This window comes from Salvelinus namaycush, chromosome 4, assembly GCF_016432855.1.
Source record: "Salvelinus namaycush isolate Seneca chromosome 4, SaNama_1.0, whole genome shotgun sequence".
NCBI classification, from domain to species: Eukaryota; Metazoa; Chordata; class Actinopteri; order Salmoniformes; family Salmonidae; genus Salvelinus; species Salvelinus namaycush.
Window position 1 is genome coordinate 15,203,666 of NC_052310.1, and position 16,217 is coordinate 15,219,882.

Here is a 16,217-nt window from a genome sequence, read left to right on the forward strand (position 1 = left end):
TTACAGCCATTACAATGGGCCCGTTCTCCTATAGCTCCTCCAACCAGCCTCCTCTGACACACACACACGCACACACACGCACACACACAAAGACAGCCAAATACAAGCAAGTAAATGTAACAACCATGTGATTTGAAGGGGACTTGTTGTCAGAATGCCCAACCCCTTTCAAGAGTACTGTTAATTAAGTTACTGTCCCACTGGGCACACACTGGTTGAATCAATGTTGTTTCCACGTCATTTCAATGTAATTATGTTGAACCAATGTGGAATAGATGTTGAATTGACGTCTGTGCCCAGTGGGGTCTTACAGTGAACTTGAGAGGTGTGCAGCTTTCCAGTTGGTAAATTAATGCACTATTACAACCCCTCTCCTACCGCAAAACTGGATCTGTTTCCAAGTGGAATGGAATGGAAACAACTAATTTTAATTGGCCAAAGCCATGTTTTCTCATGGCTATAGCCATATCATTGGAATAATATGCTGAAACAAAACACTCTGACAAGTGACGTGGTAATAATTTGCCTTCACTAATGTGATTGGATCATTGGATATCCTTATGTTTGCAACAATGTTTTTCCAGTTTCCATCCCTGGGTCGCTCCTCTTTTCAGTTCGCTGCAGCTAGCGACTGGAACGAGCTGCACAAAACACTCAAACTGGACCATTTTATCTCCATCTCTTCGTTCAAAGACTCAATTAGGGACACTCTTTACTGCTGAAAAGACCTCAACAAAAATAAATGTTCATTCAACTTTTGAATTAATAGCCTGTCCACAGAGGAGAAATACAATGTGTCACCATTGCTCAAAGTCAGAGGGGAAATCACAGACAAGGAATTAATTCCCAGGCCTGCTTTGCAAGTTTGAATAACATTCAACATGACTTGGGAAATATTTGCTTACAGTAAACTATGACCATATCTAGGCCACTTGGTGATGTAGATCATGTTTGGGTAGATTCATCAATGCTGGTAAGCTATTAAATAATAAATTCATTGTTTAATTCCAAAGTCCTGCATTGAGCCCATGATTGAGCCCTGATTAATTTCTGCTCAAGACAGAAATTAAACCTGAGGTACAACGCCCTCTGTTGGTAGACGTCACCCAATCCGGAACTAAAATATTTACCTATTAGAATCAGTCCTAAGTATGGTACAATTCCATTGGTTTATGAGAGTTCGCTTTCCTACCATCACGTTTTTCTATTGGTCCTTCGTCTGGTAACGTGTCGTTTTGGGTGTAAATAGTGGAATAGCGGATTAACTTGAAGAAGTCGCAGAAATATAACTGCAATGTGCCAAGAATAATAAAAATCCAATAATTCCATGAACAGTTGAAGAGGCGATGGAGGTACATGTATGCATATATGTTGTTTTTCTTCAGAACAATGGTTTGAACAGCTGGTTTGAAGACTGTTCAGATTGGCCTGCATGGTCTCTAGTTACTTCTGCTGAACTGTCGATCAGTAAATATTTTGATGAATTGCTCTCCATTATCTTGTTCTCGCAGATTAATTCGTGCACGGTAGTGTTAGTAATTTACACCAACCCGCTACTATATCTATCTATCCATATATTGATAACAAGCTATCTAGATGTCAATGTTCACAGATTGTCAAAGCACTCCTTTCCATCCATATGTGGTTGTTTATATCTAGACTTTCACTTTGACCTTTCCTATGCTACCACTGTTCACGTGATCATTTAGGAGCTACAATTCTCCTTTCTCAAATGCAGTTGTTCAAGTAACGTTATTAGGCTAACATTTAACCTCATCTTCTCAACAGAATCTTCAAAATCTTCCTATTGACATACAGACTAGTAAGCTTTTAGGTAAGATTGGATATAGTAATGAATGGGACATTTTTCTTTGGATTCTGAGTCTTTGGATTTCTGTAGTGGTACATTGACCAGCTATCCCCTGTAGACTGGCTGGTGGACCGACGACACTGCAGTCTGAAATGGCAGAGTGCTGTAATGAGCATCCGGGAGAAGATCAACGCTGCGATGCAGGACATGCCAGAGAAGGAGGAGATCAAGGAGCTTCTCTCAGGGTCCTGTAAGTCCCTCACTCTCCTGACTGCTCCACAGCCACTATTCAGATAAATGCAGATGTCTGGTACTTGCCGTTGACATACCAAAATATAATAGTGCTGTCCTTTGTTATTGCAGACATCCACTACTTCCACTGCTTGAGGATAGTGGACATCCTGAGGGGGACTGAGGCCTCTTCCAAAAACATCTTTGGCAGATACTCCTCTCAGAGGATGAAGGTGAAGTGACATACAATGTCTGACAGTTGTTTTTGTCATCGTTTATCCCCCAAGTAGCCATCTACAAACCAGTGTTCTCTGTTTTGTTGCTGCAGGACTGGCAAGAAATAGTGTCCCTCTATGAGGCAGACAATGTTTACTTGGGTAAGTATGAGATTAAATAGTGGCCCACCTATGAAGCAGACTATGTTAACTTGGGTAAGTGTGAGATTAAATAGTGGCCCTCTATCCTGGTCGTGGGGATCCACAGGGTGTGCAGGCTTTTCAGCTAATCAAGGTTTGAATGATTTGTAGTTTAGTGGAATTTAGTTTTTTCCTAACACTGCGTCGGAATTAAAGCCTTAGCACCCTGTGGGTCCATGCTCAAGACCGGGATGGAGGAACACTGATGGAGGATGTATGAACTAAGATTGGAATATAGACTCGTGAGACTTGAGTGTGACTGAGTATTGACTCTTCCCTGTTGTGTGACGCAGCGGAGGTGGCCAGCTTGTTGAGCCGCACTGTGAGCTATGAGGGTCCGGCCCTGAGGAAGCAGGTAGCCAAGGCCCAGCAGCTTCAGCAGGAGTTGAGCCGGAGAGAGACTGAGTGCCAGAGCTCTGCCGCGGACCTGAGGGAGCGCTTCTACACAGGCTGCAAGCAGTACGGCATCATGGTGAGGACACACAGAGTGAAACGCTGTGGTATGCATGTGGTGAAAACAGAGGTACAGCATATGCACAGTGTTACGCTGATGCATAGGTACACTGATCCATACCTCAAGGCAAGGGTACAGTGTGATATTCTGTATTTAAAATGGTACACTTTCCCTGTGCCTGGCTGACACAATTTATTTCTCTCCCAGGGGGAAAATGTGGCTCGGGAGCTGCAGGCTCTGGTGAAGGATCTACCAACGACTCTTGGGGAAGTGGGGAGGGACACAGCCAAGCTAGAGGAGCAAATACAACTTTACACAGCCTTCACAAACTTTCTCTGTGACTGGTGAGTGTGAAATCCCTTCCAGGTTCTGTGGAAAACACAGGGCCTTGCTGGGTACGTCTTTTTGAATGGCATCAGTTGTTGAGTAAGAGTGTGTCGTCCTGCCACAGGGATGAGCCAGTGCTGCCCATGCTGACTTTCGCCCAAAAGAGAGGTAACCCCACGTTCTATGAGTGGCGAACTGGAAAAGCACCAGCGGTCATCGAGAGGCCTGTAATGGAGGAGGCGCCCCCTGATACGGTCACAGAGGAAACGGTTTGTTGATCTTACACAATCTCTATCATTATAAGTTGGTCTAAAAGATGAGAGTGTCAGGGGGCGCCTGACACTCTGCATCTTGAAACTAGTGTGAAATACTTTTAGGGCATTTGAAAATATCCTCTTAACTTTAAATTCACACACAATTCATCGTTATAGTAAGACGTCATGCTGACGGTGTGTGTCTGTATCTCTATGTCCATTCAGATTGACTGGGGTGACCTGGGGTGTGGGACAGGGGCAGAAGGGACACAGGATGTGATCACGGTGGAGGATGGAGGAGTGGACTGGGGCATCAGCCTGGAGCCTGGCTCTGAGGTAAGAGTTAATCTTACTTTCTATTTTCTTACTTACTTTCTAATCCTTTTTGTGGCTTGAGGCACATAAGGCATCCATAAGATGCCTTTTATCTCTTCATGTGTTTTTGTTCCCCATAGGGCACAGATGCAGGTGTCATTGATTGGGGAGAGAGTGAAACCCCTATAGAAATTGAGATCTTAGATATGGGCACGGACTGTGAGTATTCTTACCTTTTTATACCTGTAGCTGTAGACAAAAAAAAAAAAGTTTAATAAATTCTACTGCGCAATGTATCTTACGCATGGTAGCAGCACATTAAGAATATGAAATGTGACCATAAACTATGGTCGTGTGACCAGGTCCTGATGGTGTGGCCAGGGGGGAGGATGCTCTGTCTATATTGGAGACCCCACAGACCCGCAGCCAGTACATCGACGAGCTGATGGAGGTAGGTAACCATCCGGCTCTAATGCACAACCCTCTGGTGTTGTATGACAACTCTATGGAAAGATTTTGACAAGCCAGTCTCACTGTAATTGTGCATTTATCAGATTATGCTTTGAAATGCGTGGTATTGAAGTGCGTAGTATTACCTTTTTCCGTCGTAAGATTGCAATGTACGAGTTGCTCTTAGCGCACCATTGTTTACTAACTGGAGATGAGAGCGCAGACTGAGCCAGTGTGGTTGTGTGTTGGACAGTTGGAGGTATTCCTGACCCAGCGGCTGAGTGAGATGGGAGAGGAGGGCAATGTGGTGGCCATGTGTCAGTTCCAGCTGGCCCCCTCCATCATCCAGGGGCAGACCTGCCAGCGCATCCAGGAGATGCTGGCTGAGGTGCGCCACCTGTTGCAACGGCTGACCAACCTACGGATGCAGCACCTCTTCATGATCCAGGCCTCGCCACGGTGAGTCTTCGCCACAACACTACAACTGTCAGCTTCATCAGTAGTCATCTCTATCATCTTCTCAGACCTCTACAACAACCAGTATTGCCATTAGCTGGTTCCTTGTAAAGGGTATTCAGGGGAACTCCCCATGCTGAGGCGGTGTGTGTGTCCCAGGTACGTGGAGCGTGTCTCGGAGGTCCTGAGGCAGAAGCTGAAGCAGGCAGACATCCTCGTGCTGAAGCGGGCCACACTGGCCGAGAAGAGACAGGAAGCTCTGGAAGAGCAGGCCACCCTGGAGCCCCGCATTGACCTCCTGGCTCAGCGCACCCACCAACTCCACAAACTGGTACTGTCCATCTGTCTCTCTCTCGTATGTTTCTGTCTGGTAGATTACAATGACGACAGGCAAGTGTGGGACCCACCTGACCTGTGACTTACTTGTGTTGTGTTTTACAGATCGAAGCGGACATTTCAAAACGCTACAACAACCGCCCTGTCAACCTAATGGGAGTCAATGTGTAGCTGTTGTAGTTCACCCAGATTTGTATCATCGTCGTAGCTCCCTAGAAAAAATAAATGTTTAATTTGATGTAAAGGTGTGTTGTTATGAATACTTTTTTCATTATCTGCTGTAAACAACTCTTCAAATAATATACTGACATTGTTGTACCTGTTTTTAAACCGCTCCTAATGTTGCTAGGCAATATAGATAGATGTGAAACAGAAATAAGAACAAGGTCGGGAGTGAGTATACACATTCTGCACTTGAATGAGACGCACAATGTCAACTCCCCGTACCGTTACACAATTCTTGATCTAAACCTCAGCCTTCTCCTTGAGCTCTTTGTTACTGCAGCCTAAGATTCTAACATGTTGTGATCTCCTTTTCACCCCTGGGCAGCTAGCTGCATAATCACACTCCCAAAGCTCATGATGATCGCAAGATTGAGAGGCTAATGGCCAGTATCATTGAATCTCAACAGATGGATAAAAGGGAGGGAAAGGAGAGTAGATGGTTTACATGGGACTAATAACACATTATTCTGTGAAGCTGCTTTAAAGGGGTTTCTTTTGATATCACACAGACAAAGAAAACCACTTATGGATAACGCTGAGGCTGAGTCAGTATTGTTGAAATGATCTGCACTGTATCCCAATATCGATGCATGTTATTGTCATGCAAATACCCTAGATGATGATGGTGGTGATAAGCAGGGTGTACAGTTCCCCAGAAAAATCCAATGGAGACGAGAATTTAACATTTATCAAACCAATCCAACATTAGAACAATATCTCAATTTCATGGAAATATGTTAGAAGTTTCTCATTAGTTAGCTAGTCAAGTTTGATTATTTTATAGAAATCAATTTTAATCCGCCTCCAAAACAATGTTAAGGACCCTGGGACTGAAAACCTCCCGCTGCAACTGGATGCTGGACTTCCTGACGGGCCGCCCCCAGGTGATGACGGTAGGAAATAACATATCCTCCACGTGGCCACGCACGACTCCCAACACCATTAAGTTTGCTTACGACACAACGGTGGTAGGCCTGGTCACCGACAACAATGAAACAGCCTATAGGGAGGAGGTCAAAGACCTGGCAGTGTGGTGCCAGGACAACAACCTCAATGTCAGAAAGACAAAGGAGCTGATCGTGTACTACAGGAAACGGAGGGTTCAGCACGCCCCCATTCGAAACGACGGGGCTGTAGTGGAGCGGGACGATAGCTTCAAGTTCACTAAAGATCTATCATGATCCACACACACCAACACAGTCGTGAAGAGTGCACGACAACGCCTCTTCCCCCTCTGGAGGCTGAAAAGATTTGGCATCTACAGCTGTACCATTGAGAACATATTGACTGACTGCATCACCACTTGGTAAGGCAACTGCTTGGCATCTGACCGCAAGGCACGACAGAGGGTAGTGTGTGCTGCCCATTACATCACTGGGTTCGAGCTCCCTGCCTTCTATTTTTGTTCAGCATAGTTAGTCCGTGAAGTTATTTGGCTATCTGCATTGGCCCTTTTTCCACAAGCTTTTTTTGCCTCCTCACATGCTGCTGCTGTTTATTATCTATCCTGTTGCCTAGTTACTTTATTCCTAGTTATATGTACATACCTCAGTTTCCTCATACCCCTGCACACCGACTCGGTACTGTCTTGGTGTGCTTGGACCATGTTAGTTTGTTGGTGATGTGGACACCAAGGAACTTGAAGCTCTCAACCTGCCCCGTCGATGAGAATGGGGGCGTGCTCAGTCCTCTTTTTCCTGTAGTCCACAATCATCTCCTTTGTCTTGATCACGTTGAGGGAGAGGTTGTTGTCCTGGCACCACACAGCCAGGTCTCTTACCTCCTCCCTATAGGCTGTCTCGTCGTTGTCGGTGGTCAGGCCTACCACTGTTGTGTCATCTGCAAACTTAATGCTGGTGTTGGAGTCGTGCCTGGCCGTGCAGTCATGAGTGAACAAGGAGTACAGGAGGGGACTGAGCACGCACCCCTGAGGGGCCCCTGTGTTGAGGATCAGCGTGGCGGATGTGTTGCTACCTACCCTTACCGCTTGGGGGCGGCCCGTCAGGAAGTCCAGAATCCAGTTGCAGAGGGAGGTGTTTAGTCCCAGGGTCCTTAGCTTATTGATGGGGGCACTATGGTGTTGAATGCTGAGCTGCAGTCAATGAATAGCATTCTCACATAGGCGTTCCTTTTGTCCAGGTGGGAAAGGGCAGTGTGGAATGCAATAGAGATTGCATCATCTGTGGATCTGTTGGGGCGGTATGCAAATTGGAGTGGGTCTAGGGTTTCTGAGATAATGGTGTTGATGTGAGCCACGACCAGCCTTTTCGAAGCACTTCATGGCTACAGAAGTGAGTGCTACGGGTCGGTAGTCGTTTAGGCAGGTTACCTTAGCGTTCTTGGGCACAGGCACTATGGTGGTCTGCTTAAAAGATGTTGGTATTACAGACTCGGACAGGGAGAGGTTGAAGATGTAATTGAAGCCAGTTGGTCAGCGCATGCCCGCAGTACACATCCTGGTAATCCGTTTGGCCCTGTGGCCTTGCCAATGTTGACCGGTTTAAAGGTCTTACTCACATCGGCTGCGAAGAGCGCAATCACACAGTCTTCCAAAACAGCTGGTGCTCTCATGCATGTTTCAGTGTTATTTGCCTCGAAGCGAGCATAGAAGTTGTTTAGCTCGTCTGGTAGGCTCGTGTCACTGGGCAGCTCTCGGCTGTGCTTCCCTTTGTAGTCTATAATGGTTTGCAAGCCCTGCCACATCCGACAAGCGTCAGAGCCGGTGTGGTACGATTCGATCTTAGTCCTGTATTGACGCTTTGCCTGTTTGATGGTTCGTCTGAGGGCATAGCAGGATTTCTTATAAGCTTCCGAGTCCCACTCCTTGAAAGCGGCAGCTCTAGCCTTTAGCTCAGTGCAGATGTTGCCTGTAATCCATGGCTTCTGGTTGGGGTATGTACAGTACATACGGTCACTGTGGGGACGGCATCATCGATGCACTTATTGATGAAGCCAATGACTGATGTGGTGTACTCCTCAATGCCATCGGAGGAAACACGGAACATATTCCAGTCTGTGCTAGCAAAACAGTCCTGTAGCTTAGCATCTGCTTCATCTGACCACTTTCTTATTGATCTAGTCACTGGTGCTTCCTGGTTTAATGTTTGCTTGTAAGCAGGTATCAGGAGGATAGAATTATGGTCAGATTTGCCAAATGGAGGGCAAGGGAGAGCTTTGTATGTGTCTCTGAGTGTGGAGTAAAGGTGGTCCAGAGTTTTTTTTCCCTCTGGTTGCACATTTAACATGCTGATAGAAATTTGGTTAAACGGATTTAAGTTTCCCTGCATTAAAGTCCCCGGCTACTAAGAGTGCCACCTCTGGGTAAGCGTTTTCTTGTTCGCTTGTGGCAGAATACAGCTCATTTAATGCTGTCTTAGTGCCAGCCTCTGACGGTGGTGGTATGTAAAACAGCTACGAAAAATACAGATAAACTCTCTAGGTAGGTAGTGTGGTCTACAGTTTATCATGAGATAATCTACCTCAGGCGAGCAATAGCTCGAGACTTCCTTAGATATCGTGCACCAGCTGCTATTTACAAAAATACATAGTCCGCCGCCCCTTGTCTTACCAGAAGCCCTGCCGGTGCAGCGTATAACCAGCTAGCAGTATGTTGATAGTGTCGTCGTTCAGCCACATCTCCGTAAAGCATAACATATTACAGTTTTGAATGTCCCGTTGGTATTTTAATCTTCCGCGTAGGTCATCTATTTTATTGTCCAAAGATTGCACGTTTGCTAGCAGAATGGAAGGAAGTGGGGGTTTATTCGATCGCCTACAAATTCTCAGAAGGCAGCCCGCCCTCCGGCCCCTTTTTCTCCGCCTCCTCTTCACGCAAATCATGGGGATCTGGGCCTGTTCCCGAGAAAGCAGTATATCGTTTGCGTCGGCCTCGACAGACTCGTTAAAGGAAAAAAATGATTTTGCCAGTCCGTGTTGAGTAATCGCAGTCCTGATGTCCAGAAGTTATTTTCGGTCATAAGAGACGGTAGCGGCAACATTATGTACAAAATAAGTTTAAAAAATAAGTTACAAACAACGCAAATAAACAAACAAAAAAACACAATCGGTTGGGGGCAAGTAAAACGTTTGCCTTCTTCTCCGGTGCCATCTTACAAACCGTGAAGAGGGCACGACAAAACCTATTCCCCCTCAGAAGACTGAAAAGATTTGGCATGGGTCCTCAGATCCTCAAAAGGTTCTACAGCTGCACCTTCGAGAGCATCCTGACTGGTTGCATCACTGCTCGGCCTCCGACCGCAAGGTACTACAGAGGGTAGTGCGAACGGCCCAATACCTCACTGGGGCCAAGCTTCCTGCCATCCAGGACCTCTATACCAGGCGGTGTCAGAGGAAGGCCCTAACAATTGTCAAAGAGTCCAGCCACCCTAGTCATAGACTGTTCTCTCTGCTACCGCACGGCAAGCGGTACCGGAGCGCCAAGTCTAGGTCCAAGAGGCTTCTAAACAGCTTTTACCCCAAGCCATAAAAACACCTAATCAAATGGCTACCCAGACTATTTGCATTCCCCCCCCCCCCCCCCCCCCCCCCCCCCCACACACACACACTTTCACAGCGCTGCTACTCTCTGTTATCATCTATGCATAGTCACTTTAATAACTCCACCTACATGTACATATAACCTCAACTAACTGGTGCCCCCGCACATTGACTCTGTACCGGTAGCCCCTGTATATAGTCTCGCTATTGTTATTTTACTGCTGCTCTTAAATTACTTGTTACTTTTATTTCTTATTCTTATCTGTATTGTTTCTTAAACTGCATTGTTGGTTAGGGGCTCGTAAGTAAGCATTTCACTGTAGTCTATACCTGTTGTATTCGATGCATGTGACTAATAAAATTAGATTTGATTTACTGGTACCCCATGTATATAGCAAAGTTATCGTGTGTATATTATTACCTTTATTATTACGTGTTAGGACTTTTCTATTGATCTTTTCTTTCTCTCTGCATTGTTGGGAAGGGCCCATAAGCATTTCACTGTTAGTCTACACCTGTTGTTTATTTAGCATGTGACAAATAACATCTGATTTGATTTGAATGTATTATAAGCATACTGATAATTCTAGCAGTGGAGTGGACAGATGTTGGGCCTTTGTAGCCCCAAAGACTAGGGTTGCCAAGGCAACTGGCCCAGTGTCCCCTGCTGTTGTCACTCTTGGTCATTGATCGCCTCTCATCTCACCAGCTCTCTCTGCTGGCATTGTCTGTGCACATACATACCCTCTTTAAAATATACTAAATATATTTTCTTATGTCTTTTATTGATGATGCAGTATAATGGAAAAACTGCAAATTGCCAGATACCTATTTTGTTCAATCCAGTCATTTATCAGGTTGTCATTGCAACAAAAAAAACATGAACACATCATGGGGCTCATCATACAGTTAATTTTCAAAGGCATTGAGAATATGCTAACACTTGTTCATCATTGATTTTGCAAGGTCCAATCTTTTGCAAATGAATATCTTAAGAATACAAAATTCAAAAACAATTGGCATTTATTTATAATCAGGACATAAAGTTCACATATGCTACAGTATTATGCTTTATCTAGATCTACAGCAACCAGAGGTCAGGGTGAATGCAAAGTTTGAATTCATGTTTGACTGAACTGAGGACAAACTTGCGTTCTGCATGATCACCTATTCAAATCTCAACCTCTCCCTAACGTCAGCAGTCGAACATGGTTCATTGAAGTAAAAAAAAAAAAAAAGTAAAATATTACCTCCATGCATTTGTCAATTATCCATAATCAGATATTTCACCTTTGATCCTTGACAAAATCCATGTTAACAATACTTGTTCTGGGGCAGGGGAGGTCAAAGCTGGAATCCATATTACCCAACAGTGGAGGCTTCTTCCTCAGCCTCGTTCTGCAGTTTCTGCCGGATATACCCTTTAATTTCCGCATCTGTCTTTCCAGGAAAAAAATACTGAACTGTCCCTGTGGACATAGTCACATGAAATGTACATTTGCGTGCGGAACTCCCTTAAACAGATATTATTACAGTTGTGCATAACACGTGTTTTTTCTCTCATGTACGTCAATTCATAGAGGTGGTTGAAGGTTAGAAAACTAGGTCAGGAACAGTTAGGAAACAGTGACAATAGAGTTATTATGCAAGTCAAAACCAAAGGCTACAACGATTGTAGATATTTATTTAAGACATTCCAACTATCTTTTTCAAACAATAATCAAATAAACATTAGCCTAATAATGCATTTTGCACTGAACCTCAGTGTTCTGCGCTGTCTTTATTATGTCTCCCAATAAGGTATGTTGAGGGAAAGGCTGCTTACTCAGTATGGCCTGGACCTCCTCAGTAGGGAGAGCAGGTTTGGTCTGAGACCTCTTGTTGTACACCAGCCCTGAGATGGAGTGGGAGGCTAGGCAGTCCCTCTCATACAGCTCTCGCAACAGGTCATTGGTCAGTTTCTGAGCTGTAGTGCCAGTGTTGCATCGTTCCAACAGCTCTGGGGTAATGAACTGAGGACAAAATAAGATGTGTATATATAAGACTTGGAGACTGACAACCAGTTCAAAAGAGGCAGGGTGTGGGTGTAGGTCAAGATTTTTCTTTTACACCAAATATTCCAATGGGAAGATGAAAATAAGTGTTATTTCTGGTAGGTCCAGCCCAGGTAGTACCTCATCCATTTATTTAAATGTTGTATCCCATTTCGTGCCTCTTGAACATGACCCAAAAATTAGTGTAGTGGTTTATCTGTACCTCAGTGAAGAGTCCATCCCTATGGTGCCTGTGTAGTTTCTGGGGTAAGGCCCCCTGTTTCTCCCACTGCCCATTCATCCCAGTTGGGCAGGCCAGTAAATCTGGGGTCATGGCATCTCCACTGACAAGTCCTACAGTTAGGCTAGGACGTGATGCTTGGACAGACGTCTTGCTGTCCTCATTCGACCACCTCTGGGTCTTTTCTATCAGGGCTTTAAGGTTTCTGGACAGCTCTCCACAAGCTGTCGAGTCATCCACACAAAATGTCCTAAACATTTAACTTCACTCTGGATCAAATGTGTAAAGTTTCAAGAGGATTTCATTCATTCATTTTAATCTCCTCACCTGTAAGGCACTGAATTTGGTCTTTCAAGCTTTCCATCTCTCTTTGCATGCAAATCACCATAGGAATGAGTTTCATCTTTGAGTATGACTGCAGAAACTCTGACTCCTGCAATGACAATGCAAAATCAGAATTGGATGTTGGGTATTGGAAGGAATGTTCAAGATAACATCACATCACAAATTGTCCACACCTGTACAGAAGGAGTGGGTTGTGTGTGTGTATAGGCATACCTCTGAATTGGAATTGCTGTCCCTCAGGTGATACAAGTTAGGATTGCCCAGCTCAAAAGCCTGTAAAAAATAGGATTTCAAAGTTTGTATACAGTTATCATCCAAAGTTTTAACTATTTTATTACCATTACGAACTTTCTCTGAAATAAGACATTGACAAGTAACTTTCATAGCCTATTTCATGAGATACCCTTAATAACAGGACAACATAAAAAATGACTGCTTTGAAGTTGTGACATAAAGTAACAAAACATATAAATGCACACTACACACAGTCCAAAAAAGAGCTGCCTTTTGTTCAATGGAGAAGCAGTTCCTTTAGTACCATGTTTAACCCCGTTGTTCTCCATGCTTGCACCCCAAGCCTAGTGTCCATTGGTCAAATCACAGCTAACAACAACATATGCCATACTTGGTGGTGCATTTATTATTGAATAGACATGTTTCAAGATATACAGTATGTAACTGTATAAGTAACAAACCCTTATCCACTTCTGGAAGCCGGCTGAGGATGAAGAATTTTCGTCGACTTTCTCTTTATCAAGATACATCTGTTTTCTTCTTTTCTGCACCCCATGCTGTTAGACAGTTATGGCATGATTAAGTTAAAACGCGTTTATTCAAACTCACAGCAGTTGTTGATATTTTAAGATCAAAACATTTTATGGCAATAGGCTACTCTTACAAAGCTTACATCTACTTTTTGAGTCCCGTCTTCATCTCCTTCACTTTCGTAGTCAAGGACTCGTTTCGCCTTTGATTTCCTTCTCATATTTCTATTCCATTAATTGCCTTGCAGAAAAACTGTGCCCAGCATACTGCACGTGTTCAAAATATTGGGGAATACTGATAAGTGAAAGTGTCCTGGGTAAACGGAGGAGGGTAACGCAGGAGGGGACGCTTGCTGTCGTTCTTCTACTCCAGAACCATCGTGCGAAGACATCCCCTTTGATGCCCAATCCCCATACTGAGAATCGCCTAAACAGAGAGAGGGACTGAGCATTTTATACACTGAGGCGTAACGTGGCACTGTTACTTTGTAGCCGTGAATGATTCGATAATGATTTGTATCCCTCTCAAAGTTACATTGTACCTTTTGCTACCTAATACGTCACTTTGGGGTGATGATAATCAGAAAAGTACTTTTAATTTTACCAATAAGAATTGGAAGAGTATTTTCATTCCTTTTTCTTTCTATTATAATTATTGACACTATCAAAGCATATTTTTTTTGATGCATGCATGCATTGCATTAAACAGTCAAGGCAATACTTTTGTTGAGAGATGATATGCTTGTGTGGTGATGTAACTGAGAAATTCGTCACAGTTTCAGTTAATTTGCTACAAATTGATAGTTCATAAACATATTTTCTTGAAAAGAAGATGCATTCTTTGAAATACTGGTCGATTGATAGTTTAGAAAAAGACCATTACATTCACAGAAAAGACTAAGAGAAATATGTATTCATAGTGTATTACAATGGCTTTACTGTATGTCCCACAAAATACAAAGAGCATATATGCTCTCCAAAAATAGATTTAATGACACATCATGATGCACTTGAGCAATGTCTACAAGCCAAATTGAAGTTGATAACTGTGATAAAAATAATATTTTTCAACAACTTTTTGTCCACATCCTGGATATGTATCAATCCAATCTTAATTAAACTTTTAATAAATTGTCAAAAAAGGTTAATTAAACAGTGGATGTTTTGCCTGCTTAAATGTGCTCTCTTGCCATCTGGTGGCATCCATCCATCATGATCACTCACAAAAATCCATTATCCTTTACTCAAATACCGATTTTGTCTCTGTGGAAATTAACTGGCGGTCTCTTTGAGTAACAAAACCTATGAAAGTATGATTTATCCCAATACACTTCATAAATTGGAGATGGTGTGGAGATGAAGATTAGGTTATTCAACCAAGTTGGACACTCCTGGACTGCTCTTCCTGTTCCACTACCTCGCTGTTGGGTTAACCCCTACCTGTCACACCCTGATCTGTTTCACCTGTCTTTGTGCTTGTCTCCACCCTCCTCCAGGTGTCGCCATCTTCCACATTATCCCCAGTGTACTTATACCTGTGTTCTCTGTTTGTCTGTTGCCAGTTCATTTTGTTTCGTCTAGCCTGCCAGCGTTTTTCCCATGTTCCTGTCTTGCTCTAGTTCCTGTTTTCTAGCTATCCCGGGTTTTGACCATTCTGCTGTCCTGACCCTGAGCCTGCCTGCCGTTCTGTACCTTGTCACACCACCCTGGATTACTGGCCTCTGCCTGCCTGCCATTCTGTACATTTCGGACTCTGCTCTGGACTACTGACCTCTGCCTGCCCTTGACCTGTCGTTTGCCTGCCCCCTGTTTCTGTAATAAATTTTTGTTACTTCGAAACTGTCTGCATCTGGGTCTTCTCCTGAGCCTTGATACTACCAAAGTTATGTTATGCACTGACTGCCTCAGACTCTGAGTCTAAGTGTATCGCAGAACTTGGGATGGGGCACTCAGAGTGATAGTTGGACACGAGAGCAGGATACATGGCAGACACTGTAAAGACATACAGACAGTAGAGTTAGAAACATGTATTTACGTGTCACTCCACAATGATACAATAATACAAAATGCAGATTTTACAAAAAAACAGTCATAGTCAAACATGTTACAGACGTCATCTATATTGCATTACGACATCTGCGGTCACGTCTGGCTCAGTTGGTAGAGCATGGCGCTTGCATCGCCAGGGTTGTTGGTTCGATTCTCACGGGGGACCGTAGGAGTTACTGACAGAACCATGATGACTGTTCATTCTCTTATAGCTCTATGCTCACTCTACCTAGTAGTATGTAGACTTTGTTTAAATTCCGCTGTCTGTATTATGTCTCTAAATGTTGTCTACCACTAGCAGCAACATACAGGTATCACCAAGTAAAATTCTGAGTTGTGTGTAAATGTACTTGACAAATAAATGGTGCTTCTGATTCAGATAATGGAAAACCTTAATTCTATTTCTAGGGGTAAACCTACCCTATGCAGATATACTATGGAATTATTAACACAGATTATAGGAACAAGTGTGTATTTAGGCCTACACACAAAAGCTCACACAAGAATGTGTCCCTATGACGTGGTCTCTGTGGGAAAAGCTGTGATATAACGTGTAATGAATGAGCCATATGACTATGAGCGGTGTCAGGTAGCTTTGTCGTTCTGCCCCTGAACAAGGCAGTTAACCCACTGTTCCTAGGCTGTCATTGTAAATAAGAATTTGTTCTTAACTAATTTGCCTAGTTAAATAAAGGTTCATTTTAAAAAATGAGCCTATGACTTGAAGTGCATGTGAACCCTTAACTACAAAAATTATACGTTTCAATCAAAAGTTATATATTTCTGAGCAATTTATCAGGCATTCTTAAGAAGTTATGTTGGAAGTTGTATCTCTTATCTCCTGGATCATCCAGCAGTTTGGGGATTAAAATAAGAGGATGAAAATAATAGAAAGTAAAATAAAAATGTAAAGAAATAAACATGATATAAAACACATGCTGTTACACAGGCATAATATCCTATGCATAATTGTGAAACCAGGTGTTCACTTTCTGTGTGAATTATTATATCATT

General features: G+C 43.5%; 1 protein-coding gene across 2 annotated transcripts; it reads left to right on the top strand.

The window, feature by feature from the left end:
- Positions 1–1,208: 1,208 nt before the first annotated feature.
- Positions 1,209–5,293, top strand: cdk5rap3 (CDK5 regulatory subunit associated protein 3). Of its 2 annotated transcripts, XM_038990352.1 has the most exons (14): positions 1,210–1,352; positions 1,789–1,834; positions 1,929–2,060; positions 2,174–2,274; positions 2,370–2,418; positions 2,751–2,929; positions 3,119–3,255; positions 3,363–3,507; positions 3,718–3,828; positions 3,948–4,026; positions 4,170–4,258; positions 4,511–4,716; positions 4,873–5,044; positions 5,155–5,293. In XM_038990352.1, exons 1-14 carry the CDS (start codon positions 1,347–1,349, stop codon positions 5,218–5,220), a joined length of 1,518 nt encoding a protein of 505 aa, XP_038846280.1. In that variant the 5' UTR covers positions 1,210–1,346; the 3' UTR covers positions 5,221–5,293. The 2 variants fall into 2 exon arrangements, with proteins under 2 accessions (XP_038846281.1, XP_038846280.1); XM_038990353.1 differs by lacking the exon at positions 1,789–1,834 and having other exon boundaries at positions 1,209–1,352; positions 1,901–2,060.
- The last annotated feature ends 10,924 nt before the right edge of the window (positions 5,294–16,217 follow it).

Bases quoted from the DNA above. Each gene is read 5' to 3' on its own strand.
- cdk5rap3 (XM_038990352.1), top strand. The intron at 3,256-3,362 runs GTGAGTGTGAAA...GTCCTGCCACAG, and splicing joins ACAAACTTTCTCTGTGACTG to GGATGAGCCAGTGCTGCCCA. The intron at 4,027-4,169 runs GTGAGTATTCTT...TCGTGTGACCAG, and splicing joins CTTAGATATGGGCACGGACT to GTCCTGATGGTGTGGCCAGG.